At 37.9% G+C, this 14,111-nt stretch overlaps 1 protein-coding gene across 2 annotated transcripts in view; it reads right to left on the bottom strand.

The window, feature by feature from the left end:
* The window catches only part of Rttn (rotatin), a 181,555-nt gene that overhangs the window by 52,816 nt on the left and 114,628 nt on the right, over window positions 1–14,111 (bottom strand). For both annotated transcript variants that reach the window (XR_005089555.1, XM_028886849.1), the window contains exon 35: window positions 6,049–6,139. Coding sequence is in view for 1 of the 2 variants with exons in the window: in XM_028886849.1 (XP_028742682.1) it covers window positions 6,049–6,139 (91 nt within the window). In the remaining variant the exon portion in view is untranslated. The remainder of the gene's footprint in view (window positions 1–6,048; window positions 6,140–14,111) is intronic.

Here is a 14,111-nt window from a genome sequence, read left to right as displayed (position 1 = left end):
CTGTAAAATATATTTTTCCTTTATGCTAAAATGGCTACCAAATGGTAATTCTCCAATGAAAGCATTTTTTATTTTAGTTGACTTTCTAGCAGATGAAAGAGTATTTCCTTCTGATCACTTACTTACGTTAGTATAATTCAAACATTCTTAATCTGTATAGCATATTTATTTTGCTTGAATTATCCTAGGAACATTCTTTTCTATAGCAATCCTTTATCTTTTCCCACGTATCTAATTAACCTCTGTTGCTCCAGGTTCAAGTTATTCTTTGCTCATCCCGTGCCCTGAAATCAAGCATTTGTTCCAGAGAGTTCTGAAAGTATGGAGAGGAGAATGAGATTCAGAACCAAAGATTGACATCTGAGCACTAAGTATATATATATATATTTCTATTGATGTGCCATTGTTTTGAGACTGGAAATGTGTCCATTTATATATATGTGCATGTGTATATGTATGTATGTATGTATGTATATAATATATATACACATATACCTGGGCACATACACATGGATCAATGAACCAACAAAATAATTCATACTGACAGCTCCAATTCTAGTATAAATTTACAGGGTCCATTGAACACCTTTAGTTATCAAATATTTCATCACATACACACACACACAAAAAAAAACCCTTACACACACAAACACAAACCCTTACACACACACACACACACACACACACACACACACACACACACACACACACACACACACCCTTTCATCATCCATTGTCTACTAGCTCCTTTGCTCTGTAATATGTGTGTGTGTGTGTGTGTGTGTGTGTGTGTGTGTGTGTGTGTGTGTTTGAGAAAGTTTTAGGATTGCTAGTTGCAAAAGGTAAAGTAGCATCATGACTTGAATGCCTGCCTGCAGTTTTCTCTGCCATTAAACCTGAGGGTGAAAGTCTATGAATTACTAGAACAAGTTGCTTATATTCTGTTGGAGCCCGCTAGGTTTCCTAGTGGCTGTACCAGCAGGGCTGCATAAGAGGTTGACTGGACCACGGGCCTGGGTACCAGGTGACTGTAACTAGCAAGGGGGAGGTCTTTCCTCGACCTCTTGTCATTGTTATAAACAGACCTTTGGAATAAAGTTCTGGGCTGGTGGATAAGGATCCAGGCCCACCCGAGTCTATCCTGTGTTTTCTCTCTGTTTCTCCTCTCTCTATTTCTAAGTCTCTTATCCCTCATTCCTCAAGAGTTCCTGGGGTAAATAAGTGTGGGGGCTGGTCCTCCACAGTATTCCACATTACTTTCACATTTTGCCAGTTTAAGTTTTCTTTTCTTTCTCTTTGTAGCACATGAAACATAAAATATGGTTATAAAAGCCCAACTAAGCTTAGGAGTATATGTAAGAGAGTGACGATGCCCACTGTCGAGCCCCTTTTACCTTGTTCTCACCCTCGTGTATTTCTTCCCTGACACCCACCCACTCTGATACCTGAGCTTCCTGCTTTCTTTTATAACAAATGAGGACACACATGTATTTTTTATTATTTTATTGCTTTCATGTGTATGTTTGTTTTCTCCAAGTGTATGATTATGCACTGTATGCATGCCTGGTGCCTGCAGATGCCAGAGGAGGGTGCCAGAACCAATGGCACTGGAGTTACAGATGATTGAGAGCTGCCATTTGGGTGCTGGAAATTAAATCCAGGTCCTCTGGAAGAGCAACCAGTACTCTTAACCACTGAGCCAAGTCTCAAAACATAGAAATCTACTATATATTCTAAGTATATATTTTTAGTATATTTTGTAAGTGTGATGTATGTGTGGGAATGCCCAAGTATATACATGTGGAGGTCAGAGTTGAAATTGGGCGTTCCCCTTTATTGTTTTCCTTTATTGTTTATGTACTGAGAGAGTCTCTGTCTCTCTCTCTGAACATGAACTTCGGCAATATATGGCTGCTCCATGAACCCGGTTTTATCTGCCTGCTTCTGCCCCCCATACCCCTATTGGCCTGAAAAGCGTGTGTCGCCACAGCCAACACTTCACATGGGCACTAGAGGGCCGCACAGCAGACACTGCCCACTGAACCAGCCAGGTGCTTTTGTACTTATCAATATTTTGGTGGGGATTTACCGTGTACCAATTTGAAGGTATCTTCCTTGTTTTTTAATAGCTGAATAGTTCATTACATGGACATTAATTTAAAGCCAGCCCCATTTATGGGAATCTGGGTATTTGATATACTTTCTAATTGCAAATAATATTTCATTAAATAATCATGTGCATATGTATTTTCATACTTTTAGCGATGAGTCATGTGAAAATTCCTACCTATAAGATAAATTTATAGATTCATTAGATACTGCCAAGTTCCCTTCCAAAAATGTAACACTAATTGCATTCCTTCTTTCAATTTATAGAAGTGTTGTTTTCCACAGTCTGGCCAAGAGGATGCACTGCCAGCACTTTTTAATGTTGGTGATTTAATTTAACAGCTAAGAAAGATGGTCACGGTGTAGCATTAATTTGTACTTATCCAGTAATATGGGACCCTCACATCTTTTGTGAGTGTCTGCCTCATCTTTCTGTTCACTTTTACATGATGCTAGTTCTCTTCCTTCTGAAGAACTAAGAACACTTTACATGCTTACAATGCAGCTTTCTTTGTAAGTTATGTTACAAATAGTTACACTAGTTTGTCAAGGAATTTCTTCACTTTATGGTATTTTCTGCCATATAAGTTGTTTTTTAATTATTATTACTAAACATAAAATGTGTCCTTTTATTGATTTCTGATATTGAAGCAAAAATGGAAAGCCTTCTACATAATTTTATAGGCATCCATCCATGTTTTCTTATAGTATTTGCATAAACTCATTTTTCACTTTGAAACCCAGGTAACTGTGTATAAGATGTGCTCTTGTGTCGAATGGCCAGCAAGATTTCACCATTGTTATCAAAAGATCCATGGCTCATTCAGAGATCTGAGGTGCCACTTTAATCATTATGGATACATTTCCAATTCTGTTTTGTCATTGCTAGCAATAAAACATATTCAATTACATTTCTCAGTATGTTATAATATCCATGTAGGTCTTGACTATTTTAGAGCATTTTCCTGGAAACTCTCATACTCATTTTTGTTTTGTTTTAATTGTGAATAGAATCTTGTTTTCCACAAAGAAATGTGGTGGTATTTTGACTGGACACTGTTTATTGATTAACACCTGATATCTTTTTGATGTCAAGGTATCCTATCTAAAAATAATAGATGTTTTTTATATTTGTTCACATCTATTTTCATGGGTTTGGAGAATATTTTAAATTTTTTCTTCTACAACTGCTGCAGGGGCTTTTGAGATGAGATGGCTCAGCAGATAAAGATGGCTGCTGCCAAACCCAGGAACCAAAGCTCAATCCCTGGGATTCACAAGGTGGAAGGAAAGAGCCTACCCTGAAAGTTATCCTCTGACCTCCACTGCACAGTGTGGTATTTGTAGACACACACACACACACACACACACACACACACACACACACACACACGATAATTAAAAATGCAAAAAAACCCTGAATATATTTTGTATGTTTCTTATGGTCTGCTTCTGCAGCTTGACTCCTCTGTTGCACTATAGATGTCTTGTCTACACTGTATTCACTGTTTATAAGCACATACAAAATCTATCAATTTCTGTGTATTATTTGCCATTCTATCTTAGTGAATATTTTACTATTTATCATTAATTGTTTAAAGATTTGTAAGCATACAAGGTAGACATTCAGTTAAGTATTTTCTATTATTAAACATTTTATTTACTAACACAAATTACTAGAAACCAAAGTGGAACCCTGTTTATGAAATTATTGGAACAAATATTGCAATGGAAATTCAATGAAGCAAACTTTTTCCAAAGAACATTTTCTATACATCAGTATTCACATTTAACTCCTTTTCAGAAAGTATTATTTCTTTTGGATCAGAAATTTAATGCTATCAAATAAGACCAACATACTCGCTATAATTAAAAGATGCGTTGCAAACTTCATTATAAATACAACTTAACACAGAGTTGGTTGTGATCCAAATACAAAGAGTGAAACATACTGGCATTTGTAAAAATATATTACAGGAGGTTGAGGATTTAGCTTATGCCTAGCATGAACATAGCCCTGGGTTTCGTACTCAGTTTCAAGAAAATAAATCAAAATATAGTGTAGGTTGCTCATGTGAATTTCTAGAACATAAAGACCCATAGATCTTGTTTCAAATGATGGCACAGCCTTAAAGATTGCATCTCAACTGCAGTCTCTTCATTTTCAGGTCACCTATCATTAAGCTTTTCCAAAACAAGAATTAAAAAAAATGGAATGAATATGCAGTGCTTATTGACTCAAACACAAAATATTGCTCAACTAATAAGGAGCCATACGGCAATTAGAATAGTTTTATAAACACTTCCCTAAACAATGAACTGTTTCTTTCAATGATTTATTTTTTTTAAGTATGTAAATATGAGGGTCCACTTGAGTGCAGGCGCCCTGTGGGTTTCCCTGAAGCTGGAGTTGCAGGTAGCAATAAGCAGCTCAACATAGGAGTTGGGAACCTAACTTTGTCCCTCTTCAAGAGCAATAGCATTCTTGACTGCTGAGCCGTATCTCTAGCCTCTCAGACTTTTTAATAGCCAAATTCTCAATTACTACTTCACAGTAAGTTAACAAAACATTCTGTTTATTTATTCTAGATTATCCTAATATGTCTGTGATTTGTTTAATTAATAATTTGTTCTCCAGGTATTTAGTTTAAAAATTGTCTGTATTTTCTCTTTTCCTTTCCCCCTTCCCTACCCACCTCTCTTTCTATCTTCTATTAAAGTAGAATATCTTCCTAAAAGAAAACAGTAACTTGAGTGAACTCAGGAGATCAACCAATGGGTAAAGCGCTTGCCAAGCACCATGGAGACTTGAATTCAGATCCATGAAAAAGCTGGGTATGGCAGCAAATATCTGCAATCCCAGTCCTGCGAGGCCAGAGATAGGCAGATCACTGGCCAGCCAGTGAGCTCCAGATTCAGATTCCTGTGTCTCAAAACACATGATGGGGAGGGGACTTGAACACACGATCCCACCCCCAGCCTTGGAGCAAATGTTAGCTACTGGTAGAGAGACAGTTCTCTCTAAGATGGTAGCCACTGTTAAACTGACCATGACCCAGTGGGAGAAAACAATCCAAAAATATTTGGAAAGCATGTTTTGTATTGAAAGGTTTCATGGTGGTGAATGCCTTTAATCCCAACACTTGGGAAGCAGAGGATCTCTGTGAGTTCAAGGCCAACCTGGTTTCAAAGGAAGTTCAAGATAGCCAGGGCTATATTGTGAGATCCTATCTCAAAAATATCCCCTTAAAAACACAGTTTGGGGGATAGAAAAGATGGGGTATATCTGAGAGAGTGGAGAGAATAGGGGTGAATATGCTCAAAACACATACAAAGCTCAAAATTCTCAAAGAACTAATAAAGAAAATATAAGCAAAAATGCATTTTTGGCACTTGTGGGGCATTCAGAGAAACACTCTGCATGGATGATTCCCTGGTGATAGAGAGCAGTGTTGAGCTATCTCCAAAGAAAGGGAGGAAATTGTGCTCAAAGCTCATTAAAGGGAAAAATAAAAAATGCTCAAAAATCTTAACTACGGAGCTCAAGTGGACATGGTATAAAGGGAATGTGCAGCAAGTGTAGGACACACAAGAGGACATCTGTCCAGGTTAAGGAAGCTTACAGGCTTCCTATGGAAAACTCATGAGGAAGTAAATGTGGGTCACACAGCTTCACCCTCACAAAAACCATAAACTACAAGTTCAAAGCACCTTCGGTTTGAAAATCTCTTTAGTTTACAAATATTAAATTTTCTGTGCTGTTCAAAATTTAAGGGGAGAATAACTGAGAAAGATTCCTAACGTTAACCTCTGGCCTACACACACACACACACACACACACACACACACACACACACACACACACACACACGCATGAAGAAGAAAAAAAACTAAAGAAATAAAATAAGATTAAAAACCTCACACACAAAAGAAGAATACCTTGAGTCACAAACTGGTCAAGTGCGGTTTCAGGAGCGAGTGTCGATGGCAACAGAGGCTGAGTCTCACTGCTGCCCACTGAGGTCGCCACCTGTGAAGCAGGCAGGGTACTTTACTCATTAATGCAGAAGCATGGAAAATGAAACAAACAGTAGATGTGCAAAATTTCCTTAAGAAAGAAAGTTTAGAATGAATTTTAGCAGCTAACATAACTACAAAACAATTTAAATCCTGAGTTATTGCTATTTTTCTGATAAGGGCATTTTCTATGACCCCCTAATAGGAACTGTTACAATGTCCATAAATCAGTAACTCAAAAGAGCCAAGTTTTAATTTGAAGCCCAATAAGATTTTAAGTTTCTAATATAAGCAACTTATGGCTCTTGCTGCCTAAATGTTGAAAGGCTTAAGATATATACTTCTCTACCTAAAATGCATTGTTTTTGAGATTCTCACATTTCTTTACCACAGATTTGTTATATACATGAGTGTTTTGCCTCCATGTACGTATATTTATCATCTATGTGTCTGGTGAGCATGAAGGAAAGAAGGCACTGGATCCCCGCAAATGGAGTAAACTGAACCCAAATTCTCTGCAAGAGCAACAGGAGCTATTAACCGTCGGGCCATTTCTCTAGCCCTATTTTATTTATTATAAATGGTTTGTTTTTGATGTTTCAAATTGCACTCTTAAGTTTAATGACGCCTATAAAAATCAGTGTAAATGCTGAAGAGACGGGATGACTCAGAATTTAAAAGCACGTGCTGTTCTCCCAGAGGACACAGCTCCAATCCCCAGCACCCACACTGCTGTTCATGGCCACATATAACTCCATTCCCAGGAGACTTGATGCCCTATTCTACACCCCCGCCCCGCCCCAGATACCAGGAACACATTGGTGAACAGACGTACACACAAGACAAATAAGTAAATAAATAAATAATCCACACACATAAAATAAAGTGGCAGAAAACCTTGCAGATCTAGAATTTAAAAAATCAGCAAAGTATTAAAAGATTTTTCTCTATCTTACCTCATATCAGAACTTAAAAGAAAAAAAAAAAAAGCTTGGCAAAATGCTGACACTGAGTTTCAGAACAGAACATTATTAAAAACATTGCACCTAATAGAAATGCTGTAGAAAGCAAACACAAATTTACCTTGTGGCCTTCTAAAATTGGATGCACTCAGCCTACTATGTTTGGTACTTCTTATTTGAAAAATACCTCTCTTGGAAGGGAAGATACCTTTTTTTTTTTTTTGCCATCAATCTTTTTCTCTGTGAAAGGGCACTAAGGGGGCATACCTGGAGAGCGCCCTTGTCAGTGTGTACACATGACATGGAGCATCCACAGAACTCATAAATAAGCATTACTTATAACATAGAGACCACCAGGTCACATCTATATACTTCCTAGCTTATTGTACCTTTGATTTACAGTGATACATGAAAGCAAATACTAAGATTATTTTCATTTGTAGTTTCTGGTAATAAGGCCAATATGCACTCAAAGATATTCATAGAAATGAAGCCTACATATAATTAAAAATCTACCTTTCGGGACATAAGAACACACACTGAGAAAATTCAGAGAATCATCAGTTCATACTTCAAAAACCTATAAGCCACAAAGTTGGAAAATCTAAAAGAAATGGATAATTTTCTTGATATGTACCACACATAAAAATTAAATCAACACCAAAAAAAAAAAAAAAACATTTTAAATAGACCTATAGCCCCTAAGGAAATAGAAACAGTCATTAAAAGTCTTCCCCAAAACCAAAAAAAGCCCAGGGCCAGATGGCTGCAGCACAGAATTCTACCAGAATTTCAATGAAGAGCTAATACCAATATTCCTCAAATTGTTCCACACAATAGAAACAGAAGGAACATTGTCAAATTCTTTTTATTAGGCTACAGTTACCCTGATACCCAAACCCCATACAGACACAACTAAGAAAGAGAATTACAGACCAATCTCCCTCGAACATTGATGCAAAAAATTCTCAGTAAAATATTGGCAAATCAAATCTAAGAACACATTAAAGAAATCATCCACCATGATCAAGTAGGCTTCATTCCAGAGATGCAGGACATACAAAAATCTGTCAATGTAATCCACCACATAAACAAACAAAGAAAAAAAAAAAACCACATGATCATCTCATTAGATGCTGAAAAAGCCTCTGACAAAATCCAACACCCCTTCATGATAAAGGTCTTGGAGAGATCAGGAATACAAGGAATATACCTAAAGATAATAAAAAAGCAATATACAGCAAGCTGACAGCCAACATCAAACTAAATGGCAGGAAACTCAAAGTGATTCCACTAAAATCAGGAACAAGACAAGGCTGTCCACTCTCTCCATCTCCAAATATAGTACTCAAAGTTCTAGCTAGAGGAATAAGACAACAAAAGGAGATACAAATTGGAAAGGAAGAAGTCAAACTTTTGCTATTTGCAGATGATATGAGAGTATACCTAAGTGATCCCCAAAATTTTACCAGGGAATTCATACAGCTGACAAATACCTCCAGTAATGTGGCAGGATACAAGTCTATGGCAGGCCTCTTGCTAGCTAGCTCTTGTATTTTAAATTAACCCATTTCTAACAATTTATGTTCTACTACGTGTTCCATGGCTTACTGGTCTGCTGGCACGTTGTTCCTTGGGCAGCAGGCTGGCATCTCATTCTCTCTACTTTCTTCTTTCTGTCTATCTGCTTGTATCTGCCTGCCTCTAAGCTGCCTTGCCATAGACCAATATAGCTTTATTTATCAACCAATCAGTGCAATACATACAGAACGAAATTCCACAGCAGACCTCAACATAAATCCAGTTACACTGAACCTGACAGAAGAGAAAGTAGGAAGTAGCCTTGAACACATTGGCACAGGAGACCATTTCCTAAATATAATACTGGTAGAACAGACACTGAGATTGACAATAAATAAATGGAACCTCCTAAAACTGTAAAGTTTCTGTAAAGCAAAGGACACTGTCAATAAGACAAAATAGCAGCCTAGAGAATGGGCAAATATCTTCCCCACCCCCACATCTGACAGAGGGATGATCTCCAAAATACATAAAGAACACAAGAAACTAAACATCAAAATATCAAATAATCCAATTAAGAAATGGACTACAGATCTAAACAGAGAATTCTCAACAGAAGAATCCCAAATGGCCGAAATACACTTGTTCAACATCCTTAGTCATCAGGGAAATGCAAATCAAAAGGACTATGACATATCATCTTATACCTGTCAGAATGGCTAAGATCAAAAACACTGATGACAGCTTATGTTGGAGAGGATGTGGAGCAAGGGGAACACTCCTCCACTGCTGATAGGAGTGCAAACTTGTACAGCCACTTTGCAAATCAATATGGCTATTTCTCAGAAAATTGGGAGTCAGTCTAGCTCAGGACCCAGCTACACCAATCTTGGGTATATATTCAAAGGATGCTCAATCACACCACAAGGACACATGCTCAACCTTGTTCACAGCAGCATTATTTGTAATAGCCAGAACCTGGAAACAACCTAGATGTCCCTCAACCTGAGAATGGATAAAGAAAATGTGGTACATTCACAAAATGGAGTATTATAGGCAAATGTATGTGGTACATTTATACAATGGAGTATTGCAAATGGATGGAACTAGAAAAAAAGCATTCTGATGAGTGAGCTAACCCAGACCCAGAAAGACAAACCTGGTATGTACTCACTTAGAAGTGGCTATTAGGAGTAAAGTATAGGATAACCACCAACCTACAATCACAGCCCCAGGGAGGCTAGATAACAATGAGGGCTCAAAGGGGTATGCATGGACTTCCCTGGGAAGGGGAAATGGAAGAGATCTCCTGAGTAAACTGGGGGCGGGGTTGGGAATTTTCACAGGGATGATGAGAACTTGATAGAGCAGGTAGGGCAGGCTGGGTATGGGAGGTGGGTTGGGGAAGGGACAGAGGGGAAGAGTAAGGAAAAATATTTTGATAAAGGGGGCCATTTTGGGGTTAGGGAAAAACCTGGTGCCAGGGAAACACCTAAGAATCCATAAGGATGACCCCAGATAAGACTCCTAACAATAGTGGAGAGGGTGCCTGAACTGGCCATCTACTGTAATCAGATTGGTGACTACCCTAATTGTCATCAGAGAGCCTTTATCCAGTAACTGATGGAAGCAAATGCAGAGATCCATGCCAAGCACTAGGTCGACCTCCTGGAGTCCTGTTGAAGAAAGGGAGGAGGAGTGTACAAGACAAGGGGTTCACAGTCACATAGGGGGAACCTACAGAAACAGCTGACCAAGCTCAGGGAGCTCATGGACTCTGGACCAACTGTTAGGGAGCATGCATGGAACCGACCTAGGCCCTCTACGTGTGTGTGTGTGTGAGTTATGAAGCTTGGTCTGTTTGCAAGGATCCTAGCAGTGAGATCAGGACCTGTCCCTGGCACTTAGCTGGCTTTTGGGAACCTGTTCCCCATGCTGAATTACCTTGACCAGCATTGATGCAGGGGAGGAGGTAGTAGGTCCTGCCTCAACTTGGTGTGCCACGCTTTAATCATGCTCCTTTCTGAATGGAAATGGAGGAAGAGTGAATGTGAAGGGGGGTAAGTGGGAGGGTGGAGGTGAGGAACTGTGGTTGGTAGGTAAAAGAAAAAATGTTAATAAAATAAAATAAATTCTCCCATTCAATAGAAGACATTAGCTTTCATCTTAGGTAAATGTAATGGTTCTGATACTGATAATTGAGAAAATTCTGAAGGCTTAATCACAGAGCTTAAGCATAAAAAGCCATTTGAATGAATGTTTCATCTAAAATCACTCATAGACAAGCACTGAATCCCTTATTTTGTATTAAATTCAGATAATAGGAAAATAACCTAATACTTGCTTATTTTACAAATATATTTGTTCAGATGACAATTGAGGCATATAAAAATATTCTTGTCAAAGCAATCAAGATAAATTTTATAGTTCTAAGGAAAAGCAATCAAACACCATGACTAATACCACAACCTAGGTATGAGTTGAATAATAAATATATCTGTCTCCTGTTACTAGCTCCTTTGGGAAGAGAAGGGAAACCCAAGCTTAAGAAAGATGTTTGTGGAAAGAATCTATGAGTTAAATTAGAACTTCCCTCATGTGACTGAGGAAATAAAAGGGCTTCTTTGCATGGTACTATGTTTCAAAAATTGACTATGGGTAATCTACATTTTCACTGTTCTCTCTCTATATTTTTTTTCAATTTAACCTATTAGTAAGCTCTTCTTTTAATAAGCAAAACCAAAAGTACATTAAGATGAGCTGCTCCACTTCCATGAAAAATGGTAAAACACATATATGAAATATTTATTTATATTTAATAATCTATATTGATATAAAAATCTGTTCAAATCCAAGTAGTAAGTGTTTTGACATCTAACTATTTTAGCTGTTGCATGCTGCTAATTCACACAGAAAAGAACTATTCTAGTCCTGTTCCTCAAGACAAGGGATTTGCTACTAGTTAAGGCCATAACCAGGAATCTAAGTCTACAATTGACAGTATAAACTCTTTCCAATCGGAGGAAAACCTCAGGTACATCTATAGAGGGAGGGATGTGGTAGTATTCTAATTGTACTGAAATGTGATTTTGATTGTATGTTAATAAATAAAGTTGCCTGGGGGTCAGAGCTATTAGAGCCATAGACAGAGTGTGGCGGTGGTGGCGCACGCCTTTAACCCCATAGATCTCTGTGTGTTCAGGGATACAGCCAGCATTGGAGACATACGCCTTTAAGACCGGGGTGGGGGGGGAGCTGTACATACAGACAGTGACGAGGCAGTCATGTGTTTGGGTTTACAACCAATGAGAAGGCAGAATGACTATGAAACGACTTACACACAGGGAAATAGCTCTCTTTCGGGAAGCTGGGACCACCGCAGGAGGAAGGGTGAGATTTTAGCTCTGAGCTCTGACCTCTTGGCTTTCTCTTTTACATTGGTTCTGTGTTTCTTATTTAATAAGACGGTTGGTTACATCTACAGAGGGAACTAGCTGCCTTTGTTTGAGAGATTATGCTTCTTTTTCCAGACTTTTGTGAACCCATGTGAAACCCTCAGCTAGATTAGGACTTCTGTCCAGCCCCAATATGAGGTGGTGGAAGATGGCTTACTTAGAGTAAACATCATGCTTAGGCCCTTCCTTCTTCCTAGTATAATCCTCATTCTCATTCCTTACCACTTTAAGTAAGAAGTCTAAGCGGGAGGCAGAGGTGTATCCTATTCCAACAGTAAACCACTTAATTTATCCATAATTTCCTTGGTTCATTACAACAGCCTCAATACAAAACTACAACAAGGCAAGTCTAGTCCATGGACTGCATGCATTCCAGAATAGTTACGAATGAAGGACAACACAAAATTGTCAATTTTCTTAAAATATTATTATATTAAAAGAAAAAAGAAAATGTTCCTGTAGCTTGATTAAATAGTTCTTGAGCCTGAATTCTGTGGATGATGTCATGTCACAATGTCAAAAGTCTGGACGCACCTATTTTATTTGTCAAAGTAACTATACAATGCACTTCATCATTTTTCTTCCATGAAAATCATTACTAATGCTTAAATTGATTTAGCATACTAAATAGGATGTATATCTAGCCACATTTTAAAAACATGAAAAAATATAAGGTGTAAAAAGTTCCAGTGAGAATATAGTTTATATGTTCCTTTTTATAAATGATACCCTTGTGCCCAAGAGCAGAAAAGCTTCCTGATTTGATATCAGCTATTTTCATAAATTGTACCAAGAAGTCTAAATCACTCCAACTGGATTGTGTATAATACAAAAAACAGAAAGCACAGAAAATATCACTTAAGGAATGAACTGGGATGACAGAAGATCTATGCATCTCTAACTAGAATGAAGACAACTCACAAGCAGAGACTAATAGTATGCCTGAGTTGTGACCCTCACACTGTATGACAAGTAACTGAAGAGTGTAGTACATTTCTGGGTGCTTACCCTACTCTGTCCTCAATTAGCCTCATGACCCTGGAGTGTCGTGATGTATTGTGTCCTCCATTATTCTATGTCTCCCAATAAAATTTACCTGAGAATCAGAGGAAAAAGCCAGCCACTATATATAGAAGTCAGGCAATGGTAGCACATGTTTAAGCCTATCACTTGGCAGGCAGGGATCTGTCTGGATCTCTGTGAGTTCAATACCACACTGGAACAGACCCAGGTGTGGTGATACATGCCTTAAATTCCAACACTCATTAACCATGGAGGTCTGGAGGTCTGTACAAACAGACAGGAAGTGACAGAGCTGGGCAGGGAGAGGAAGTGATGTAGTTGGACAGAGAGATCAAATCAGATGGCAGAAAAGCAAGGCATACAGGAGTGGGTAGACAGGAAGTCACTCACTCTTTGGAAGCTGAGAAGTTGGTGAGGTTAGGTTAGCTGTGGTTTTCCCTAATTCCCTGATATCTCAAGTAGGTTTTCAACCCATATCTGGTTCTGTGTTTTTTTATTTAATAAGACAGTTAAGAAACTCGTCTACATTGGAGCCTATACTTCACTTTTGATGTCAAAGGGTATCATCGCCACATAATGTAGACTAAATATCGTCATCTATTTGCACATAACATGAGTAACCAAACATGGCAAATATGGGAAGCAGCAACCAGAAGCTTTTCTTTACTTACAAATTGACTGTCCATTTACATAAGTATTAGCACTTGATAGTATTGTCTATAAACCTGTAATAACTTAGTGTGAAAATATTGTTAAATGACAACAAAATAAAGAGAAATATAAAATATTGTTCTTCACAAAATATGACATTATGCATATATGTCCCATAGAATGAATAGAATAGAATGAATATTCTATTCCTACAGCTATCACATTCAAATTCTATACAATGAAAATTATCACATCAGAAAGTAGTTCTTAGAATTCACTATCAAGATTTAAGTTTTACTAGTAAATATTAATTCCTATGCTCCCAAAACCAAACACACAAACGCTGACATATCTGTGGCCTATGTGAACAATG

Source organism: Peromyscus leucopus, chromosome 19 (assembly GCF_004664715.2).
Source record: "Peromyscus leucopus breed LL Stock chromosome 19, UCI_PerLeu_2.1, whole genome shotgun sequence".
NCBI lineage: Eukaryota > Metazoa > Chordata > Mammalia > Rodentia > Cricetidae > Peromyscus > Peromyscus leucopus.
The sequence above is the reverse complement of the archived record's forward strand: the minus strand, read 5'-3'. Positions and strand labels throughout refer to the sequence as shown.